The following is an 18,952-nucleotide window of genomic DNA, read 5'->3' as shown; positions in this document are numbered from 1 at the left end:
CATTCTTGTTAAGGGAAATAACGGCTCCCTACAGTTTATAAACTTCTACTCATTATTTTATTTCTGCAAGCTATCATTTCAGGTATCTCCTGCAACAACAATCACACATTCTCAAAAACAAAACAAAACTAAACTAAACAAAAGGATCCATGAGCAGGAAATATAACTTACAAATAATATTACTCAGTTAAGTTATAAAAAACTAGTAAGAGGTCTCAAGAATACCATATAAAAGTAAAACGTGTCACAGTATTACATTGTTAAATAGCAGCCAAGAAAGTCGAGACCCAGGCACCCTACTGAAATTAAAATGTACACAAAACAAATTGTGCATATGCATTCAAAGAAATTAAAAGTTAACAGATCTAAAAGAAGACAAAATGTACAAATTACTCAAGGTTAGAACACCACTAATTTTAGTTTGCAATCTTAAGTTAAAATGAAAATAAAAAATGACACAAAAATAAAGACTGAATGATAACCACATATGTGAAGTGCTGAAACAGTTAGTGGTTGGTAGAACATGGGATCTACCTCCAAAGGATTTACAGTCAAGGGAGATGAAAAAACATACTGATCATTGGGTATAAACCCACCACATAAAGACATAGCCTATAAAAAATAAATTATCTTCATACCCAATGTAAATGAATAAAGTAAAACACTATAGCCAACAAGCAGTAGCACCTCTTACTTCAGAGCAAATAAAAAGAATATAAATGTGGATTTCATGGGACAATCATAGTAAAGACATTTCAATTCATCCTTAATAGGGAGCTTTCTAGCTATAAGCACTTTAAGAGTCCAAGTCTTTCCTCAAACCCCTGCCCCACAAAGACGTGTGTAATAGCTATTCCTCACACTGCCTAGATTGGCACGGTCCAATAGAAATATAATGCAAGCCACATATGTCATTTTAAGTTTCCTAGTAGCCACTAAAAAATAATGATTAATCTTAATATTTTATTTAATATATTCAAAATAGTATCAGGTCAATGTGTAATCAATATAAATTAATGATATTTTACATTCTTTTTTTCTTACTGTTTGAAATCCAGTGTGTATTTTACACTAACATCTCATTGCAAACTAGCCACATTTCAGTAGCTCGACACTCACCTGTGACTAGTGGCTACTATATTGGACAGCCCAGGTCCAGATATAGTCACTAAGTTAAAAATAGCAACATTAAAAATTGGAGCCAAAAAACCTACAGACCAAGGGGTGCCTGGCTGGCTCAGTTGGTAGAGCGTGCAACCCTTGATCTCAGGGTTGTGAGTTCAAGCCCTGTGTTGGGTATAGAGATTACTTAAAAATAAAATCTTAAAAAAATAAACAAACCTAAAGACCGAGACACTGGACTTTATTTCCCTAATCCAGCAGTTCTCTAAGTTTTTACATCCCCAAGATCTTTTTGAGGAGCCTAAGAGGTCTTTTTTTTTTTTTTTTTTTTTTAAGATTTTATTTACTTGAGTGAGAGTAAGAGTTAGAAGCAGAGAGCACAAAGGGAGAGGGAGAAGCAGACTCTCCCCTGAGCAGGGAGCCCGATGCAGGGCTTGATCCCAGGACCATGAGATCATGTCCTGAGCTGAAATCAAGAGCTGGCCGCCTAACCGGCTGAGCCACCCAGGTGTCCCTTTATATCATTTTATACTTCTAACCTGATTTAATTTTGTAATGTTAACACCAAAGGAGTTTACTGCATTTTTAAATGAATAAAAATTTTAAATTTGCTCTTCTAATTTCTAATAAGGTAAATACTGATAGCTATAACTCACACAAACAAAAGCCCATTGTAATTATCAAAAGGGTAAAGAGATCTTAAGACCAAAACACTTGAGAACTGACACCCTAATCATCACACAGCTCCTGGAAAATAGGAGGAAAAATGCGAAAATTTCAGCCTCAACACTTTCAAACTTCTCCATAAATTTTGCAAAATGATTCATTTTATCATTAATTCTAATTTTATAATTGGTTCATATAAACCAAGAAATTTAATTAATCACACATAGTTCACATACAGTAACTATTACAAGGCAATCTGATAAGAACTCTAAGTTACATACAGGCCTTCAAAACACATACCTACAGTTAAATTAAACTGCATATGGCAGCTTATTTATAAGAAGGAAGTTAACTAACCAATCATCCCAAGAGATTTTTAAAAATTTTTTCAGAAGACATGGGTGAGGAATATTTTTGTCATTTTTTTCCCCAAAGTTAAATTCTCAAGTAGTAATCAGTCTTTTCAGCACTATACTAATTGCATGGTGTATATATTCTTAAGGAATATAGTGCTCTTCAAGCTTTGTCAATATTCCCCAGCAGAAATTAAGATGGTAACATTCCCATTTAGGATGAAGCATACAGGAAAGGGTATTTTAAGTGCAGAGGGCAAAATTCAACAGCAGAAATGAGGAAAGTACTGTGACTGTGTATCGGGCACCTGTCCTGCTTCGCCCACTGCACCAATAAAGATGTGAATAGTGGGAGAGCAAAGAATTATTATAAAAATGCAAATTCTGAACTGATGTGAAAACATAATCATACCTCCAAAACCTGCAACAGCCCTCAGAATACCACCAAGTTCCCAGGAGAAGAGAACAAAAAGTTAGCTGTGGAACCCAAATTAACTCAAATTCCAATTTACATTTTAAGGAAGCATGGAAACATTTCAAAAGGTATATTTGCTTATATTTTGCAAAAGACTAAAGTAAACCATGAACACGGCAATTTCAAAAACTTAACAAATAGTATCTGAGATACTGGCAAATACCTAAACTATTCCTTCGTGTTAACCAAAGAAGTGTAGTCAAATAACAAGTGAATTTTTAAAACTGATCCCTGATGAAATTTTGAATTTTAAAAAAAGAAAGGTAAGGAGGAATGTCTTTCGAAAACTTACTTCTCATGTTAACATCTATAGGATTTACACTTGCAGCGTGAACTTTGATAATAACTTCATTTGGATAGTGTATGACAGGTATCATCATATTCTGAGTAAATCGAAGCACTTCATTCTTCCCGTATTTATCTATCACCCAGGCGGGCATGACTGTGCTCCTTGAAGAGGTAGTACTAATCTTTCCAACTAAAACTTTTTGTACGGCGTGGCTTCTCCAGAAGCAAACCGCAGTACATGCATTTCTTCTAAGTACACACGTCTTCAGAAATTCCATCGTAAACATCAGTTCAACTGCGTGCCCTAATTAAAATGCATTTAAATGGGATCGAACTCCAACCCGTGAATCAAACACACTGGCCGATTTCAAAGTTGAGAATTCAAAAATGAAGTCAGCCTAACTAATGGAGCAAATGAAGGAAGAAGAATATGGAATTATTCTGCTCTTCCCATCTGAAAAGCCCCAATTAACGTTCCAGTCAATATTCTGTCCATTCTCCTCCTTCCTCACACCCCCTCCCCTTTGAAAAGCAAAAACAAAACCCCTAGAATCCAGCCCTGTCCCGGGAGCCCCCGGCAGGATAAGCTAACTCCGCTCGCGACCCAGACGCCACAGAGAATCAGAGTCTCCCCGACTCCCTCCGAGACCCTAGCCCGAGTCTCCTTACGGCCCGCTCTCCTTCGCCGCAGGAGTTGCTTTGCGGCGCCAACCAATCGCGTGCAAAGATCATTTCCCCGAGCTGCAATTCGACCAATCTAAGTATTCGGTGTTGAAAGGTGCAATGACGATCAAAGATGGCTGCGCCCGTGTGACCCCGGCGCGGGTGTTGACCTCTCTTATTCCTCCTTGTCACCTGGGCCTTATGGTGGCAGGCTGGGCACGAGGACCATGCTGGGCCGGACCCTCCGAGAAGTGAGTGGAACTGGCTGCTGAGGGCCCAGGGAGGTCAGAAAGATTCGCGGATTCCGTGGACAAGGAGCCCCCGGGTCTGACTCGCATCTTAGTCAGCCTCGCCGTCTCCTTTCCTGGAACTGGGTGGGTGCTTCAGACCTTTGGGGCCTTCAGCTGTACTCCCTGTACCCCATTCTGGAGTTAAGACCTCAGCAAGGGAGACTTAGCGCGGAGCTGTGCGGTGGAAGTATACGGCGGCTTCTCAATTAGATGTTGCTAAGGCTTGGGTCAGACCCAAGACCCACTCTGGCCTCTTAGAGTGCGCTCCGCCAGTCCACTTCAGTCTCCTTCTGTCCCCGACACTCATCTGATGCAGTTCTCGCTAAGAGGCTCAGCAGATCTGTACTTTGCAAAATACAAACGAGTAATTTTTAGTCCCCCCGCCCCGCCCCGCCTTGACATATTCTCTAGACTTCATCTACCACTAAGATATTAATGATTCTCTCACCTGTGTCTTCATGTCCTAGCCATCATTTTTAAACTCTAGTCTAATATTTGTAAGTGCCCCCTGGACATCTCTTCCAAATGCCCCATAACCACCTCTACTTAATTTAACCAAAGTTGACTTCAGCATTGTAATAGGACCACTTCTTATTTCTCAATTTCCACCTTAAAAAACAAAAACCTGATTTCTGAATTCTTAATATTCTCTTTTTAATGGCACAACTTTTAATCCCAGTTGCCCTTACATTCTTTCTCATCTGTCATATCCAATAAATCACTAAGCCCTGTTAATTCTGTTTTGGAATTTATGTCTGGAAATTGTTTTCTTCACTTACTCTCTGCTGTTAAGGCTTCAGTTCATGTCTCCTTGCTTTCTGGCCCATATCTCTCAACCTTGAGAACTGTCTGCAGGCCCACTCTTACAAGAATCACATCAGGTTCTTGTTAAAACCACAGCTGTGTCCCACTTTGGCAGCTGTGTGATTTGAGGACCAGATTATATGGTTTAACCAAAGCTCCAGGTGATTCTGCTGGTAAGTAGGTGTTGAGGACCTATCCTGCCTTCCATCTTCCTGTTGTATCTTCACCTGGGAAATCTTCCACCCCCCCCATAGCCTTTTAGAAAGCTATAAATTATCATAACTTAAAATTGACAGGCATTTAATAATATAGTCCTTTCCCAAAATACATTAGTATTTTACCATTTTATATGGCTTCTGGCCTCTACTGCGTATTTCTGTACAGTAAATTCCTCTACTAAAGAATCCAATTTGTTCTTAAAAAAAAAACGAAACACCAAAAACTAGTTTTAAAATGAAATGCAACCTATAAAAATACAGTATTTCCTTTCTCTGCCCTTTCCCCTTTCAGCACCCCGTCTTTTGTGCCACCCCTTTCTGGTGGTGGTGAATGAGCCCCTGTGAGAAACAACTTTTGCCTCCAGGGGGAAAAAAACAGGAGAGCTGACCTAAGGTACACAAGAGGTTGCTGAACAGGATTACTTTCACTTAATTACTTCTTTAACAAATATTTGTTGATGCCTACTGTGCACAAAACATTATTTGGTAGTCATTTTCCCAGCCCAAAAAATATCTTCTCTCCGCTTTGTATTTTTTCTCAGATCATTATACATCCCAAATTCTACCAATTAGAGATTAATTATTTTAGTACATGTTCTCTTTTAAATACATAAAGATGCCTTGCAGGGTCGAATGATTTATTCACCCATTGTTGTGAGTTATAATAGTTTAATAAAATTTCTCTCCATCCCACGCTAGTTGATATAATCAATTGAAGAAAGGGAAAATTTGCTGGGGAGGAAATTTGGGAGAGGAGCTGGAAACTAGAGTTTTGAGGCAATGTTGGGGACCTAAGTGAGGCTTAGAGTAACAGAGGGGGCCTGGAAGGAAGCACTAAAAGGAGGTAACGTGCCAAATGGGAGGTAAAAGTCCTATTTCTCAAGTTTTATGCAGGTACATTCAGGAAAGAGGAGGAGTCTCACTTTCACCTTCCTCTTTTGTGGTATCTTCCCAGTGTTTCTAGGAGCCAGACATCAGGCTAATATTAATCCTAAAGTTATTAATTATATATTGAATAGGCTTGTTGGGGGTCTACCTAAGAACACTTAATTATTGTTCTATGGGAAAACAGATTCCAAATTTTAAATAACTCAGGTATTCATTCATTCAACTAACATTTAGTGAGCACCTCTGTGTTCCAGACATGGAATTAACATTGAAGACAAACAGAAGTTCCTGCCCTCATGAAGCCTGCATTTTTGTGGGGAAACAGGCATTAAAGAAGTTTTTTTTTTTTAAGTAAATAATATAATCACAGGTAGTATAAGTACTATGAAGAAAGATTAGGCAGGCCACAGTGTGAGAACTCGTGGGGGGAGCCAGATGTGTTGGGAGTGGTCAGGAAAGGTTTCTCTTAAGAGATCTAAAGGATATGAAGGGGAAGCCCCGGGAAGGCCTGGGAGAATAGTATTCCAGGCAGAGGGAACAGTAAGTGCAAAGGGTCTGAAGCAAGAGCAAGGTTGACACATTCAGGAGTTGCAAGAAGGCCAGCATGCCTAGATAAATGTGAATGAAGAGGAGAATAGTGGGAGATGAGGTTAGAGAGATAAACAGGAGCCAGATCATGGAAAACTTTAGGCCGTGCTAAGGAGTGTGGATTTTATTCTAAGTGTAATGAGAAGCCTCTGGAAATTTGTGAGTATGTGGATATGATTTGATTTAAAATTTAAAAAGCTCCTTCAGGTTATTCCTAAAGACATGGTCTGTAGGAAAGCAAGCGAGGAAGCAGGAAGATCAGTTAGAAGGCAAGAGATGATGGCAGCATAGATGGGGTGGCCATAGAGATAATGTGAAATGGGATTGTTTTTTAAGTTAGGGCTTGCTGATGGACTGGATACAGAGTTTGAGGGAAAGAGAAGAATGAAGGAGGATGGTTAGATTTTTGACCTGGGCAGTTGGGAAAGTGGTAACATCAAGATGAGGAAGAGGTTTTTTTTCCCCCCATTTTTTTTTTAATTGAGGTGTAATTGATATAGAACATTATATTAGTTGCAGGTGTACAACATAATGATTTGGTATTTGTATACACTGCAAAATGATCACAATAAGTCTAGTTTTTCCCGATCACCATATAAAGTTACATAATGTACAATATTGTTCACTATAATCACCATGTTGTACATTATATCCCCATGACATTTATTTTATGACGGAAGTTTGTACCTCTTGTACCTTCTCCCATTTTGCCCATCCCCTAACCTCCTTCCCTACTGGCATCCATCAGTCTGTTCTCTGCTTCTATGAGTTTTGTTTTGTTTTTTAGATTCCACATGTAAGTGAAATCATAACGTTGTCTTTTTCTGACTTGTTCCACTTAGCATAATACTCTCAAGGTCCATCCATGTTGTCACAAATGGCAAGATTTCATTCTTTTTTAATGGCTAATATTCCACCGTACATATACCACATCTTCTTTATCCATTCGTCCATCAATGGACAGGTTGTTTCCACATTTTGGCTATTGTGAATAATGTTGTAATGAACACAAGGGTGCATGTATCTTTTCGAATTAGTGTTTTCATTTCTTCGACTAAATACCCAGAATTGGAATTGCTGGATCATATGATAGTTCTGTTTTTAGTTTTTTGAGGACCCCCATTCAGGAAGGACTCTTAGGAAGCATATTTGGAAGGAGGAAAGTTATCAAGACTTCTGTTCTGGGCATGTTAATGTGGAGATGTCTGCTAGCTATCCAGGTGAAGAAGTCATTTAAGCAGGTGGCTATCTAGGAGTTTGGAGATCAGAAAGGCAGCTAGGTATGAGGATATAAAGTGGCCAGAGTATAGAAGATAATAAAAGTGTGTGGCCAGATAAGAACACCCGGGGAATTGAGTACAAAAATAGAAGAAGGCCTAAAACTTTCCAACATTTAGAGTCAGCAATAGGAAGCAGAGCCAGCAAAAGAGACGTTGAAGGAATGGTCAGTAAGGCAAGAGGAAAACCAGGTCTTGGTGTCCTGAAACACAAGTGAAAAAGCTTCAGGAGGAGAGTGTTCTCTTAAGTTGAATGCTGCTGAAAAGTACTTGTAAGATGAGGACTGAGCATTGACTGCTGGATTTAGGAATGTGAGGTTGCTAGTGATCCTGATGCAATTTCTTGGAACATTGGAGACAAAAGCGTGAATGGAGTGTGTTAATGGGTTCCAGTCAACTGGACACTCAGGCCTCAAGGGCTCTCCTATACCTTCAGCATTTATCAAGACAATTCTTTTTAAAAGGTGGTTCTTTTCCTAAGTGAACTTCTGATGCTCTCTGTAAAGTTAATAGTATAGTGGTCCAGAGCATGGGATTTGGAAACAAGAACAGGCCTTGGTTGAATCCCAGCAGCTCGGCTACTTTCTAGCTTTGTGACCTCAAGCAAGAATGTTAGTTTTTTTATCTGTAAAAAGAAAATAAGAATATCAGCCCCTCATAGTGGATATAAAGATTAAATGAAATATAAAGCATTGGTGGGTGGAGGGATGGATGAAATAGATGATGGGGATTAAGGAGGGCACTTACTGTGATGAGCACCGGGTGTTGTATGGAATTGTTGAATCATTATATGGTACACCTGAAACTAATAGAACACTGCTAACTATACTGGAATTAAAATAAAATTTTAAAAATCTTGAAAAGAAATATAAAGCATCTAGGATAATGCCTAGAACTAAGTGCTATTATTGACATTAATTTTGTTATAGGGACAAATTTACTAAATTATATGTATTTACAGTGATCTCTTCCCCTAGTTGCTAAGAAGAGTGGCTCCTGAGGAAGATTTCTTAATTTTTCTAAGAAGGTGTATTATTTTTCTCTTGCTGCCTAACAAATTAATATAAACTTTTTGGCTTAAGATAATCCTATTATCATCTTACAGTTTTGTGGGTCAGGAGTCCAGAAATGGAGTAGTTGGGTTCTCTGCTCACAAGAGTCTCACAAGGCTGAAATCAAGGGGTCAGCCAAGGCTGTGGTTTCATCTGAAGCTCAGGGTCCTCTTTCAACCTCATTGGTTGTTGGAAGACTCTGTTTCTTTGCAGTTGTAGGACTGAGGTCCCCATGTTTTTCTTGACCATGTGGATGGTTGAGCAAATAAGCTGAGTGGACAGGAGGTGTGGGATAACTAAAATTGAGGTTTTGGAGGTTCTAGAGATACTGGTAATGATGTAGTCTGAGCTGAGTTGGTAACTGGGGCAAGGTGAAGGAAAAGTTTGCCTGAAATGAGGTCAAGAACTGAGAGGCCAGGTGTCAGTGTACGTTACTTGAAGTCTGAAGGCAACCAGAATAACAGCAGGAGCCACGGTAAAGATTAAAGGGAGCTAAGTGCGAGAATCTTCAATGAATGAAAAGGAGTACTCGGGAGAGGGTGGATTCACACCCCAAGGAGAGTGATATAAGCTCCCCCAAGGCCTGTACTTCACCTGAGCTGGGACTTTTGAACAAAGAGGGAAGAGGAAGGCATTGAGGAATGAGGAGGATGCCTGCCTGCACATTCTCCCTTCCCCCACTGGACTCTGGTCTATGGTGGGTAGAAGCTAAAGCAGTCATCTCTTGAGAAAGCTGCAGGACCAGCAGGGGTCTCAAGGAAAAGCCTACTTTCCATTAGAGAAAGGTCAGGGAGAACGAATTTGGTTTAACAAAAACTCTTATAGTTGATTTCATCTTATATTCAGCTACGCCACCTTCAGTTTTGCCCCAGGGAAGCTGCACTGTTCTATTTCACACTCCTTATACTCAGGCCATTCTAGCTAGTTACCATCTTTGTTTTCATTTCCCTTCTCCAATTCTCTTACTGACTTTCTCAAATCTGGATTTCCTAAGAATGGTCCTAATGAAGATCAGCACCATTTAAAATGAGTGCTCCTGGACAGTCTCATTTCTTGCCCTTGTAACCACCACCGTAACTCGTTTCCCTTGTATTCTTATACCAGCTGGCAAGTCAGGAAGCAGCCTGAGGATAGTAGGCATTAGGAGACTTGAGGGGAGGCAAAGAAAGACAGGCATAATTTTCTTCATTACCAGTTTGGCCATGGCATAGCCCAGTTGCCCTGCCCCTTGCAGGGCCCCTCCCCCAGCCGCCCCTTGGTGACGCTTTCCTCCTCTTGTGCATCAGCCTGAGGGGACCTCTCCGTGGCCTATTGCCACTGCTTTGCTCCCCTAAAACCCTCAGCCCTAAGAATACCGCTGCTTTGATGATTTAATCAACAGCTGAGAGCAGATGATATGCAGATTTTCTCCTCAAATGCAAACTCCTGTTGCTTGGTGGATGTCGGACACCTGAAGGTGCAGTCAGCTCAGAGAACAGACTAAGCTTGCTATAGCGCAGAGAGAGATAGTGGAAGAGCACGTGTTTATGACCTTCCCTCTACCCTGTACTGCTGTGTGGCTTCGGACAAATCACTAACCTCTCTGAGCTTCAGTTTCTGCATCTGTAAAATGAGGTTAATAAGATATAACTTACATGGTTGTGTTAAGGTGAAGGGAGGTAGTAATGCACGTAAAGCAACAGTATCCGGCTCTTGGTAAATACTCAATAAACATTACTCCACCCATCCACCTTCTCCCCAAGCCCCCATCTCATCCAACTCTGTTCAGATAATCTGCAAAGCTTTGATGTCATCTTTGACTTATTGTTCATTGCTTTTATCTAATTAGTAAGTACTTATTATTACTTCCTCCGGGAAGTATTAAATAGTCATCACTTCAAGCTTCGCTTACTATAAACATATAGATTCTGGTCACTTGTGGTGCAGTTTATCTTAACACTTTGTTTACTAGCCTTTCTAATGCCTCCAAGACAGGATTGCGGAGAAGTTTGGTTTTAGTTTGCTTTTGAACCCATATTTTATAAGCATTTCTCTCAACTTGTAGTGGCTCTTACTCGAATTCTGCAGTAAAACATAAAGATATCACTTCGAGTCATAAGGCCCTGCAGGGCCTTGTCCAGCTGTTGCTCTCACTCTGCATTGCCTGTGTTCCCGGCTTGCCCCCCCCATGCCCCACCCACGCCAAGCCTCCCCCCACCCCGTTCACCCCTACTCAGGCTGATGGGTGCATCACCCTCATTCACTATACTCCCGAGGTATAGAGTTCTCTTCACTTCAACATTTTACACCTCAGCACTCTATCTGCCCACTCAGTATAATACTTGTATCTTCTGCAGCCTCAGTAAAAGTTTTTTTTATTTTATTATGTTATGTTAATCACCATACATTCCATCCTTAGTTTTTGCTGATTCATTGTTTGCCTATAACCCCCAGTGCTCCATGCAGTATGTGCCCTCTTTAATACCCATCCCCGGGCTAACCTATGCCCCCACCCCTCAGTAAAAGGTTTTTGAATTGTATATATTACAGGTTTCTACAGCACTGAAACAAGGCCACATTACTCCAACAGAGCTCTGTCAAAAATGTCTCTCCCTTATCAAGAAGACCAAATTTCTAAATGCTTACATTACTGTATCAGAAGAGGTGGCCTTAAAGCAAGCTGAAGAATCGGAGAAAAGATACAAGAAAGGTAAATTACTGTGAATTTTACTTAATTGGCATATCCCTAGAGAAAGAATTTAATTGGATGTAGCAGTCTCCATTTGTCAAGTGAGGCTTTTTAACATAAAACATAGCCTTATTTAAAGAACTTGCCATGAGGTACAATAAAAATAAGGCTAATGGGTATGTGATGCTTTCTAATGCCCAACTGTAATAATTTCTAACATCAACTTGATTTATGAAGAAGTATCTTTACCAAAAACTAATAGTTATTGTAATAACTAGTAGTAATGTGTCTTTATATTCTGGATGTAGCTCCTATTCTTTTGGCTTTTTAACGCAGGTCACTCACTTGGGGATTTAGATGGAATTCCCGTTGCAGTAAAAGACAACTTTAGCACGTCTGGCATTGAGACAACATGTGCATCAAACATGCTGAAAGGTAAAGTTTAATCAACCAGAGCATTAGTAGTTTTATGAAACTATTTTTTCAGCTTAAATTAAAGATAAGATACTAAAGCACCAAAGTATTCTCAGACTAATTATATCTGCAAAAGAAGTACTTAGGCTGGAATATTTTTACTCTTGGCTCTTTCGGAATTCAAAATTATCCCTTAGAGGTAGGCCAGCTTAATGGATATATCCTATTTAGGATGTTTTAGAAATCCTACTTAGGGAGATTTACTGACTGACCACCACACACACACTCAGCGCCCTCTGACTCCCACTCATCGATACCACGGGACTAGGGAGGAAGGGGCTGTCATCACCTCTCTCGTGAGGGTGGTCTGAGGATTCACTTTTATTGTCTAGTTGTTTTTTCTTTCCCAACTCCTCCATCTCTTATATCACTATATTTATCTGAGTATATAGTGATGCTTAGTTTTATTCTTTACAGTTTAGTAGGTCAAAAGGAAACCTGTTTCTCAAGATTTCTGGATCCTAGAAGGAAAAAGACGTGGCAGAATCTTGTTCAGAGTGCTACACACTAAAAGAAAGTCTATGAGGAATATGCCCCAGGTTCCTCTGATAGGTAGATTGTTGATATTGTCTTGGAGTACACACTAGATGAAATTTCAGTTGAGAATAAAGATCTATTTCTGACTGGAAATAGATAAAAAATTACTATGGGATATAGCATTTCAAGTACAATGAGCAAATTAATGATGTGCTATTAGTTTCAAATGAATTGGGTACATCTGTATCATTCAGTATTGTGTAGCAGTAACTGTTAATGTTTTTAGATGATAAAAATAGTGAATATACCATTGCCTTTGGAAAATGGAGCAATTAGCAGTAGCAAGATTAAAATTAACTAGCTTTTGGAAGAAAGTACTACCTGCTACTCAAATTAGGAATAATTAATACATGTCAATATCAATAGCTTAGTTGTAGTTTAAAATCTTGTTTCTTGCGTGTGATTTACATGTTCACTCTTTTCTCTCCTACAATAAAAATAACTTAATTTTTTCAGGTTATGTACCACCTTACAATGCTACAGTTGTTCAGAAGTTGTTGGATAAGGGAGCTGTCCTGATGGGAAAAACAAATTTAGATGAGTTTGCAATGGGGTAAGTAAAATTAAAATTCTCTTCCCTTGTTTTTCTTTCATCTTTGTCTTTAATTTCATTAAATGTAGGTACCCAAAAGCCCTGAGGTGATTTCTTGAGGACTCTAATGCCAGTTTCTCAGTCCCTCTGTGAGATTATGTTTTATTGTTTAATAGGTATATGGTCAGATCTCATTTTGGTTTTAGTTTGCATTGCCCTGATGACTAATGATGTTAAACATCATGTGTTTATTTTGCTACCCATGTTTCTTCTTTGGTGAAGTATTTATTCAAATCTTTTACCCTTTTTTTTTTTAATTGGGCTGTTTGTCCTACTGAGTTCTAAGAGTTCTTTTATATATTATATATTCTGGATTCAGGTCCATTGTTAGATAGGTAATTTGCAGATAATTTCTCCAAGTCTCTGGCTTGTCTTTTCGTTCTCTGAACATTCCTTTCAAAGAGTGAAAGTTCCTAATTTTGATGAAGTCCACTTCATCTTTTTTTTTTCTTTTATGATTAATGCATTTTGTATCTTAACTAAGAAATTTTTACCTGACCCACAGTCACAAAGATTTTTCTCCTAGAAGTTTTAGTTTTTACCTTTAGACTCATGATCCATTTGAGTTAATTTTCTTGTATGTGGTGTGAATAAAGCCAAGGTTCATTTATTTGCACAGGTGTCCAATAGTTCTGGCCCTATTTGTAAAAAAAAAGATTATCCTTTCCTCATTAAATTACCTTGGTTTCTTTGTCAAAAATCAGTTGGAGCATATATACATATATAGATCTATTTCTGGATTCTGTTCTGTTGATCTCTCTACTTACTTTAATATGCTATCTTGATTCCTGTAGCTTTATTTTTTTTTTTTAAGATTTTATTTATTTACTTGAGAGAGCAAGAGAGAGTGAGAGAGCACGAGTGGGCTGGGGGAAGGGCAGAAGAAGAGGGAAGAGCAGGCTCCCCACTGAGGAGGGAGCCTGACGTGGGGCTCGATCCCAGGACCCTGGGCCAAAGGCAGATGCTTAACCTACTGAGCCACCCAGGTGCCCCAATTCCTGTAGCTTTATAGTAAGCCTTGAAATTAGGTAGCGAGAGTCCATTAACAGTTTTTCTTTTTCAAAATTATTTTACATATGCTAGGTCCTTTGCATTTCCATAGAAGTTTTAGAATCAGCTTGCTGATTTCTACAAAGAAGCTTGATGAGATTTTGATTATGATTGTGAATTTATAGATCGATTGGGGAGATTTGACATCTTAATATGTATCTTATGATCCATGAACACTTTATATCTATCCATTTATTTAGATTTTAATTTTTCTCAGCAGTATTTTTATGATTTTTTGCATATAAATCTTGTATGTAATTTGTTTGATTTATTCCCAAGTATTTCAACTTTTTTTTAGATTTTATTTATTTATTTGAGAGAGAGTGAGCATGAGTCTGTGGGAGGGGCAGAGAGAGAGGGAAAAGCAGACTCCCCGCTGAGCAGGGAGCCTGACAACGCAGGGTTCTATCCCAGGACCCTGAGATCATGACCTGAGCCAAAGGCAGATGCTTAACTGACTGAGCCACCCAGGCACCCCCCAAGTATTTCAGTTTTTTAATGATAAAATGGTATTTTTTTTAATGTCTAATTGTTTGTTAGTATATAGAAATATAATTGATTTTTCTATATTGACCTTGTATCCCATGACCTTGCTAAGCTCTCTTTTTAGTTCTAGTTGATCTTTGTAGATTCTTTGGTATATTGTATGTAGATGATCATGTAGCCTAAAAATAGAGGCAGTTTTATTTCTTCTTATTTCTCTTTCTTATTGTGTTGGTTAGGACTTTAGTACAACACTGAGTAGAAGTAATAAGAGCAGATATCCTTGCCTTGTTCCTGATTTAGGAGAGAAAGCATTCAGTGTGTCACCAAAAGTGCTTTCTATTTTCCCTTTTATAACACTTGTCACATTTGTAATATTTGTTTGGTCTGTGCTCCCTGTTTCATAGAAGCAGAATCTTTGACTCTCTTATTTACAGTGGTATCTCTTGGCACTCAGCAAATATATGTTGAATGAATTAATCCATGAGAGTAAACTTGAACATTGGTTATTAGGACATTGCCTTGAACAGCTGATCAAAATGAACATAATCAGTGAGGGTAAGTGGACATCGTGTAACACTAGATGTGATTCCCTAAGGACACACCATCATCTATGCAGTATTCCAGCTGAGAATGTTAAACCTGAAACTAATAACAAGGAAATAAAAGATAAGTCTGAAATGAGAAACATTCTGTTAAAATATGAATATCATAAAAAATGAAGAAAGGCTACGAAAATATTCCCAGATTAAAAGAGCCTAAGGAAAGTATAACTTAAAACTTATAGAAGAAAATGTAGGAGAAAATCTTTGTGACCTTGAGTTAGGCAAAGATTTTTTAAATGAGACACATGAAGTACAATCCATAAAATAAAAAACTGATAGATTGGACTTCACTAGAATTAAGAGCTTCTCTACTTTAAAATACACTACTAAAAAATGAAGAAACAAGCCACAGCCTGGGAGAAGATCTTTGCAAAACATATATCTGAGAAAGAACTGGCATCCAGTATATATAGAACCTTACCCAACTCAAAAATAAGAAAACAGCCCAATTAAAAAAAAAATGGATAAAATATGTAAGCAGACATTTCATCAAAGAAGATATATAGTTGGCAATAAACACATGAAAAAAAAGCTGAGCATGGTTAGTCATTCAGGAAATGCAAATTAAAACCACAAGGAGATACATACACCTGTTAGAATGGCTTAAAAATGACAGTATCTAGTGCTAACAAGGATGCAGAGCAATTGAGTATCTCATACAGTGTTGGTAGGAAATGCAAAATGGTATAGCCGTTTTGGAAAATAGTTTGCCAGTTTCTTATAAAGTAAACATCATATGATCCAACATTCTCAGTCCTACATATTTACCCAAGAAATGAAGACTCATATTTACACAAAAGCAATGGCTAGGGTCTTTCAGTACAATATTTATTGTGGCTTTATTCATAATTGCCAAAAACTGGAAATAACTCAATGTCCATTGGCTGGTGAATGATTTAAAATGTACAAAAAGAAGCTAAAGAGATGATGATAACTAAATGCAATACCTGACTCGAGACTGTACTGGGAGGGGGTAAAATGCTGTAAAGGACATTATTGGATCAGCTGACCAAACTGGATTACATACAATGGATTAGATAAAAATATTGTATGGATGTTAAGTCTACTGAGATTGATAACTGTACTGTGACTGCATAAGGGAAAACCCTTACTGTTAGGAAATGCACACTGAATACATACTAAAATATTTAGGGGTAAAGGGCCATGATACACCTAATTTACCCTTACGTGGTTCAGAAACAAAAAGTATTTGTATATGTTGCAGACACACATAAAGCACACAAATGGTAAAACAAATTGGGTGATTTGTTAATAATAGGTGAATCTGGGTAAAGGGTATAAAGTCCTTTTCATATTTGATTTTTGCAATTTACCTGTAAGATTGAAATTAATTCAAAACTTTTAAAATAAGTTATTATTTAACTTACGCTTGTCTTAAAACATCTGGTTAATAGAGGGAATCCTTCAGAGGACTTCTTGTTAACTCTTTGAGTGTTTATGACACTCTTCAACTGCAAGACCTTGATTTACAAGGGAAATCATCATAAGCTGAATTGGATGATCAACTGGGGTAAAAATCCTCTTTTCTTAGCAGACTAGTTTTCTCTACTTTCTCCCACATGCTCTTACTTCCCATCCTCCACCTCCTCAACCATCTAATTAATGAAGACTACATCTAAGCAGGCTTCTTGCCTTTTCCAATTCAAGTTCCAGTGGATTATACAGTGTTAGGAGCAAATAATATAATCAGGAAGTGAAATTCTCATATAAAGTGAAAGTTTCGTTAAAGATATCTTACTTCACTTCATCTCAGATCTGGAAGCACAGATGGTGTATTTGGACCAGTTAAAAACCCCTGGAGTTACTCAAAACAATATAGAGAAAAGAGGAAGCAGAAGGCCCATGGTGAGAATGAGGATTCAAATTGGCTTATAACTGGAGGAAGCTCAGGAGGGAGTGCGGCGGCGGTAGCAGCGTTCACATGCTTTGCGTAAGGTGCTTTCTTCTGTTTGTACTGTAAAGCCCGGCCAAATACAAATAGTCATAAACCATCCTCAGAATCCAACAATAGAGTAGTTCATATGTGCTATTTTTATTTCTTTTAGTGAGTTATTTGTGCTTGATGGTATATAAAAATTGTATCTTATAAATATGCTCAACTGTACAGTATATGTAATGTGTATTTTATACATTTAACTTTAATTGAAGATAATATTTAAACTCTTCCTCTATAGTATCTGGTTTTCTTAAAAAACATGATTTTATGGATCTTGCAGAATAAACCAGTTAGCATAATTGAATTTCATTTTTAAAATAATTTATTTGGGTTTCTGTTCACTGATGGTACAAATATTTAGGGACTAAGATACCATGGCTTTAGTTGAATGCTGCTGAGCTATTAATTATGGTTTATCCTTCAGCTAAATCAGGCTTGTCTAAAAAAAGGGGGGGGGAAGAAAAAATGTTCCTGATATGTATCAGTAGGATATTTAAAATAGTGTTTTCATAAATCTGCAACTAAAAATGTATATCATGGAGTATAGTTTTTTTCATGTTTGTTAGGAGCTGATTTGTTCAACTGTCCTATTTTTGTATTTGGGAAGAATCCATCCATCATGCTTTATGTTTTAAGTCCCATTTGTAAAGCATTTCTTAACCACCTAAAGAAGAGTAAATAAATACCACTGTTATTTACATTCTCAGTTTCAGTATAAAATTGAGTGTGTTTCTTTAGTAGTACTGTATGTATTTCATTTCTCCTTAATTACCCGCTGAAACTAAGCTCTGTCACAGACATTGCAACCAATAAATTATTTATATTTTGAGATTTAGATTCTTGAGGGGTTTTTTTTGTTTTTTTTTTTTAGTTTCTCTGAAATCTTATTTACAAGTAAAACCATTTCATTTTCTCTCTGTGGAATTTTGTAGCATTGCATTAATATTAATGAGAGTTCTGACAAGTTAGGACTGCAAGATTAGGTGCTTTTTTCTCCTCTCATCATGCTACTTAATGTTCATCTTTCTGAATGTGCTCAGAGAAGATATGGCATTTTGACACATAATTCCTATGGAAATGTAGGTTTTACTTTTATACAGCCGTCAGTGAATCCTAATAAGAAAATGTGTCCTTTTAGAAATTGTGAAAGCAACAGCCTGATTTCGTAGCTTACGTGGACTTGGTAAGAAAGACAATCTAATTTGCATTTTCTATAGAGCTCAAGGGCCATGTGACTGGTAGGAGCCTTGTTCAGTCCAAAGCTTTATTCTGGGTATAGTCAAGAGAGGCACAGACCCAAAGTAACTTCAGATTGAATGGGTCCCAAATTATCAGGTGTTCTGCTTTGTTTCCCCACCCCCCTTTTGATTTGCTTCTTTTATAATAGTTTTAAAAACAGGAAGGTTGTTTACCCACTAAAAGGAATGAGCGAGAGTGCTTTGTAGTGTTGGAAAGATATCAAAGATACACTGTTACGTGGAAAATAAGTTGCAGAATACTACATACAGTATGACCTTCTTTCTGTTAAAAGTAATAATTACATACGTATATATGTTAGTTGCATGGAAGTGTCTGGATGAGTATATCAAAACTGATAATGGGATTGTTAGGGAGGCAGTGATTATAAGAGAAATTTCACTTTATACACTATATACTTACACAATATTTTAAATTTTGTAGTTGGCACATATACTTTCCTAATCAGAAAAACCTTTTTTCTCTGAAATAAAGTTTAAAAAAATTTTTAATTATGGTAAAATGTACATAACCTAAAATTTACCATCTTAACCATTTTTAAGTATACAGTTCAGTGTTAAATACATTCACATTGTTGTGCAACCAATCTCCAGACTTGGTTCATTTGCGGAACTGAAACTTGGTACCCTTTAAACAACAGCTTCC

The 18,952-nt window shown here is 37.8% G+C and overlaps 2 protein-coding genes across 6 annotated transcripts in view; one reads left to right on the top strand and one right to left on the bottom strand.

Annotated features, from left to right (window-relative positions):
• The window catches only part of RTN4IP1 (reticulon 4 interacting protein 1), a 43,498-nt gene extending 39,902 nt beyond the window's left edge, over positions 1 to 3,596 (bottom strand). The window contains exon 1 of one of the 2 annotated variants that reach the window (XM_078054927.1): positions 2,909 to 3,596. In XM_078054927.1, coding sequence (XP_077911053.1) covers positions 2,909 to 3,191 — 283 coding nt within the window. In that variant the 5' untranslated portion in view covers positions 3,192 to 3,596. The remainder of the gene's footprint in view (positions 1 to 2,908) is intronic. The other variant, XM_036109659.2, reaches the window with a different exon arrangement.
• Positions 3,597 to 3,662: 66 nt separating this feature from the next.
• The window catches only part of QRSL1 (glutaminyl-tRNA amidotransferase subunit QRSL1), a 29,346-nt gene continuing 14,056 nt past the window's right edge, over positions 3,663 to 18,952 (top strand). For 2 of the 4 annotated variants that reach the window (XM_078054923.1, XM_078054925.1), the window contains exons 1-5: positions 3,663 to 3,818; positions 11,214 to 11,373; positions 11,689 to 11,787; positions 12,820 to 12,916; positions 16,868 to 17,044. In XM_078054923.1, the coding sequence (XP_077911049.1) occupies positions 3,795 to 3,818; positions 11,214 to 11,373; positions 11,689 to 11,787; positions 12,820 to 12,916; positions 16,868 to 17,044 (557 nt within the window). In that variant the 5' untranslated portion in view covers positions 3,663 to 3,794. Of the gene's footprint in view, positions 3,942 to 11,213; positions 11,374 to 11,688; positions 11,788 to 12,819; positions 12,917 to 16,867; positions 17,045 to 18,952 lie in introns of all 4 variants that reach the window. The other 2 variants (XM_078054926.1, XM_078054924.1) reach the window with 2 other exon arrangements.

Source organism: Halichoerus grypus, chromosome 9, assembly GCF_964656455.1.
Source record: "Halichoerus grypus chromosome 9, mHalGry1.hap1.1, whole genome shotgun sequence".
Lineage (NCBI taxonomy): Eukaryota > Metazoa > Chordata > Mammalia > Carnivora > Phocidae > Halichoerus > Halichoerus grypus.
Note: the sequence above shows the minus strand (reverse complement) of the source record. Positions and strands in the feature narration are given on the sequence as shown.